Source organism: Cibotium barometz, chromosome 30 (assembly GCF_041138505.1).
Source record: "Cibotium barometz isolate CiBa-2024 chromosome 30, ASM4113850v1, whole genome shotgun sequence".
Taxonomy (NCBI): domain Eukaryota; kingdom Viridiplantae; phylum Streptophyta; class Polypodiopsida; order Cyatheales; family Cibotiaceae; genus Cibotium; species Cibotium barometz.
In genome coordinates, this window is record NC_141075.1 from 7,248,626 (window position 1) to 7,253,839 (window position 5,214).

Sequence of the window (5,214 nt, forward strand, 5' to 3'; positions counted from 1 at the left end):
CCATTGGTAACCAACCAACAGTCTTATCTACCGCCTTGACAACATTTGAACCAAAAATGATATCGTTTCTTATTTGTCGATGATATTCTTATTTTGTGTGCATGTGTATTCTATATGTGTGTATGTGCGTGTGTGCGTGCGTGCGTGTGTGTGTGTGTTCGCTTCATGTGCATATACATGTGTTCTATGTGCATGTGCATGTGTCATAGATGCAAACATGTGTAGAGGCTATGAGTACGCATTATAACAGACATATGTGTGCATAGAAACTTATCCTTGGTACAACGACATGCACGTATATTCTCTGTGTGTCTAAGAGTAGGCTAAAACATGTCGAAGACGGGTCCAAGATTGCTTTATCCCAATATTGTTTACACCTAGGAGCACTTTACACCGGTTTTACTACAATTGACCCGTCGGAGGCAGGTTTGGGCCATTCGTGTCTTCAATAGAGAAGTTACCTATAACTTCCTGTCACGTTCCCTTTACATTTTGCCAAAATTTCCCACATTCTTTTACCTTTTGTTGTGCTTGCTTGATCCCTTCTTGAACTTCATGGTGTCTTTAATTGCTAAACAAGCTACAAATACTCATTTGTAAAAGGTGTCTTGCCATTATGTAGTGTTTGTATTGTAAACTCACACAAACAAAAAATATTTATCAAAACATGTGTACACCAAATCTAAATTTACATTGCATATATGATAAACATCCACCCTTGCTTTGCTTCATGCTTGACTTCTTAGTGTGAACAAAATAACTATGCTTACACAAGCAATACATGCTAATCAAAATATATCTACACCAAATCTTTTTAAAAGAATCAAAGAAAAAACTACAAAAAATACATAGAATTTCTTCCACCATTAGGAATAATAGAAGCTTTCAGTGAAAAAAAAAAATTTTCCTCACAATGTTATGTTATGTTTTGCATTTTATATGGTTTTACTACTAAGAATGGCAGATTTGAAGGCATAATTTACTAAAATCTCGAAGACCTTTAAAAATATATATATGGTCCCTGTATACTCCTTTTTAAAAAAATATATGTATACAGAGATGCATGAGTTGGACGGTTAGTAACTAAATTTGCTTCACAAAGGGAGGCAAATGGGGGGCTCAACTGAGTACAGCCAATGCCGGAGATGCATGAGTTGGACGGTTAGTAACTAAATTTGCTTCACAATGGCAGGAAAATGGGGGCTATTCAAGCTCAACTGGCTCTTTGATCATGGCCGACATGTTTCTGCTGAATCCAGCATGATCATTTTGGGATAATTCGACCAACCTTTTCTGCAAATTCTTGTCAATTTCTTGGGTTTCCGATGCTTTAAGAGCACATTGATGACGCGCATCTACTTCAAACCTCAGAGCTGCTCTGTGCGCAACCCTAGAAACCGCAAGCACGCGGCAGCAAGCGGGCTTCCCGGCCATCAGCACGGCATGACGAAGGAAGATCATGGCGGAAAGGCCGGTAGTAACTGGAGGAATCAGTTGGATCCCGATGCGATCGACCAGATTGCTGATGGGCTCGAGAAAATGGTGCTTTCATGGACTCAGCCTGCTGGGTCATTCGATGGCGATGGCACTCGAAACCCTGGTTCTTCTGCAGAGGTTCCTGCAGAAACAAACCCTAACCCTAGAGAAAGAAACCTTAATTCTAATTCTAGCCCGAGAGGGACAAACCCTAGCCCCGACCCTAATTCTAATGGATCCATCTTTCTGAGCTCCGGCTCTGGAGAGAGCGCCTTCGTGGTGGCATCGAATAGTCGCCCCGTCTCTGCCATGGCACCTGCAATTGAAGAAATGATGAGAGGGGAGCTTATCAAGAGCTTGCGACCTTCCATAACTAATGGAGAGCCTACTATAGCCGATCAGCAGAGTGCAGAAGCAAGCTTCTGGTACCTTACGCCGGCCAAGTCCCTGCCCAACTGTGTAGGAAGCGAAGGTGGCAGAAGCAGTGAAGAAGGCAAGATGCAGGATGCATCCCTCTATGGGAGGTCTTTTGCCCCCTTGGAAATCAGCAGCAACAGTTTCGACATGATGGAGCATGCATTGCAGAAGAATGAGCCCCATGCCATGCAAAGCAAGGGCCAAAATGGAGGGCCTCGCAAGGGGCTACGCATTAGAAGCGTCGAAGAAGATGAAGAAGAAAGAGACTCTGATAGCAATGCCAAAGAGACATGCCAACAGGAAGAGAATGCTATGCCCAAGAAGGTTTCTTACCATATCAAAACTGTTGGGTCCAACAATTGGAGTGAAACAATAGAGATAAATGGTGAGTTCAAAACTGAGATGATTGGTGACCTTTTTTGGGGTCTATTGATTTTTACAGAAAGTCATAGAACAAGTTTGTTCTTGCTGTCTATTTTCTAAATAGACTTGAAGCCTTGAATCAAATGGCCGAAGTTATTTGGTAGAAGCATCTTTTTGAGAAGCCCATAAAACAACTGGTTTGTAAGTTTAATAGTCCCAAGTTTGCGTGGAGGGTAGAGTATTGAAAACCCTTGTACCCATTGTGTACAATGGTTTATGTACAATAATGTATTTCCTCTCATTTCCTCTTCACAGCCACACAATTGCGGATGGTCATGATTTGGACAAGACATCTTGACCTTGGAACCATTATGCTAACCATTGTTTTGGGCATCGTACAGGTGGAAATCAAATCAGTGAGCTGCTTGGAAAGAAGCTCACTCCAATAGGCAACCCAACTCCTTATCCACCACTCTTACAGGTCATCATGCACTTAATTTCTCAACATCACAATGCTGCCCATGTAAGCTCATTCATGCAGGTGAGGCGACCCCTTTGAACTTTTGTGTGAATCTTTGCAGGCTAAGGAGGAATCAATCGATGTTCATAAGAAGAGAGTAGAAGAGCTTCAGATAGCACTGCTAGAGTGTGCCATGGAGTATGAAGTCAAGGTTAGATTTTAGCTTTCAACAAATGCAGTTAAACTCTATGAGCGGCTTCTGATCATCCAGGTTGTAGCCTAATGACATCATGTGGAACACTTGAAATAGAAGCTTGCCATGCTTTGCAGATTGTTGAGATGAAGATGCAAATGCTGCACATGAAATCAGAGCAGCGGCAAAAGCAAGGAGATAGTACACATTTAAAACCAGGATCTGAGAAGTCGGTAGAGGTAATTCAAAAGCAAACCTGAGTACTTTCTGTCAGATTTGTTGTGATTTGTCAATACAGAAAACTAACAATTTTCATTTTTGAAGAGGAAATTAGATCTCGTCACATGAAATTGATCAACTCATTTCAACAAGTAGCCAAAAGGAGAGGACAGATGGGCAAAGGGTAGAATATTTGAGGAAGCAACTTTGCAGGTTACAACGCGAGAAGCTTGCTGTAGCGCGAGAACTAAATGATCTTAAGAAAAGAGAGAGGTAAATGTTTTGTAAGATTAGCATTTGCAAAACTTGAATCAACAGGATGATATTCTACTTCACATATATGCATTATTGTTTGATGCACATCATCGATACTTTACGGAAAAACATCAAAACAAGCATACAACGATGACAGGCAGTTCGATTTGCAACGTCGAAGCTTAGATGATGCCCTTGGGCGGGTGAATACCTTACAGAGGTGAGACAACACTAAGCTTTGTGCAAGCTTTTTGTTAATTTGTTTTTTTCACTTATGATGCAGTTTGCAATTTATAGCATGTTCTGGTTTTGTTGTATTGAGAGTGAGAGTTTTTTGAGGGTCAACAAAATGATACATTGTGGTAGGGAGCTTGGGAAGAGGGAGCAAGAGATTGTGGATTGCCAATTACGCGAGAAAGAGGTGAGGGCTCAACTCTATGAGGTGCAGCTTGCATTGCACAAGGCTCAAGCTGCCCAGATAGAACCAAGGAAGCTTTTATCCTTGCTCCCTGCCCTTAGAGAATGGCTTCAGACCATCAAGAAGGTCTCTCTCTCTCTCTCTCTCTCTCCTATGTGCACACCGCACATGCACACGCACAGGTACACACACATGAGATGACTTATATTGACACTTACAAAATTTGTTACTTTGTGAATAGGTTCCCTGCGAACCGACTTTCATTGAGCCACATGAAAAATGTACTCCTCGTGCTCCCCCTGTTGACAGCATTGTTTGCTCTGTGACAAAAGAGATCCAAGCTCTTCAAAAGGCACTCTCAAAGTTGGCCTCTAAGAAATGATCCTTTTTTCAATGCTATGTGCACTTGAACCTACAACATTGAGCTACTCGGGAACTAAGTTTTCAATCCAACAAACAGCCATGAGCTACCTATTTAAAAGAGTTGATTGTCCCAAATATCCATTGAAAAAAAGTCAAATAATCCGAACTTTTGCTTACAAGAAGTTATGGAGCCACAAATTTTGAAGGCTTTGAATTTTTGCAAAAGTAAGTTTTATGTATTAATAGGAAACCTGCCAACACAGCAAAAAGATCCTCATACAGGAAGTAGAAGCCTTAAGGCTCCTCAGTGTCTCATAGATACAAGGATATCTGCACAGTAGCATCATTACCCTTCCCCCCTTAACTAACTTATCATACGGATATGTACATCCCAGCAAGCCAAACTGATCAACAACCCACCAAAAGAGCTAATGGCAGATGGATCATCTGTATATGACAACCAGCAATACTGACCAGTATCTAACCAGAAATACTGATTGGTATCTATGATCCAACCAAAGGATATAGATAAAGAGAGACCTGTGCCCACTATACAAACATCAAAACCAGGAGTCTCTCAGGAAATTGGCCGGCAGCTGCTAGCCTTGAGCTCAGTGCTCCTAGGATATCTCCAAAACCAGCTCTCTGCAAAGAGCAACAAGAGAGGAGAGATCCGCCCATCTGTCATGTAAAGAGGACATGCTATGACTGCATGGCAGGAGTTCTCAATAATACAACCCCACCCCCCTCTTCCCTTCTTCTCCCTTGGGTTATTCCATATTCTGACTCTTTTTCCTTCCAAGGAGAGGTCTACCTGTAAAACGACAAGCAAAGGACAGAGATCGAATACAATTCCAGTTACAAGTCTTGAATGAATAGGAGCTATGAAGTGAGGGGGTGTACTTGGAATGTGAAAGGATTAAGGGACAAGAAGAAGAACTTAAGTCTTCTGGGGGCTAGTGAAGGCTTAGGGGATGTCAGTGATGGTAGTTCAGGAACATGATCTCTTCGGTTTGAAGTGTTGGAGAAAGGATAGGTTTTTGGATTGGA

General features: G+C 41.8%; 1 protein-coding gene across 1 annotated transcript; it reads left to right on the forward strand.

Annotated features, from left to right (window-relative positions):
* The first annotated feature begins 1,118 nt into the window (after positions 1-1,118).
* LOC147621109 (uncharacterized) lies at positions 1,119-4,361 on the forward strand. Its single transcript, XM_086824482.1, has 8 exons — positions 1,119-2,278; positions 2,658-2,737; positions 2,838-2,927; positions 3,047-3,148; positions 3,244-3,401; positions 3,541-3,603; positions 3,750-3,927; positions 4,043-4,361. Exons 1-8 carry the CDS (start codon positions 1,345-1,347, stop codon positions 4,181-4,183), a joined length of 1,746 nt encoding a protein of 581 aa, XP_086680608.1. The 5' UTR covers positions 1,119-1,344; the 3' UTR covers positions 4,184-4,361.
* Positions 4,362-5,214: the final 853 nt, after the last annotated feature.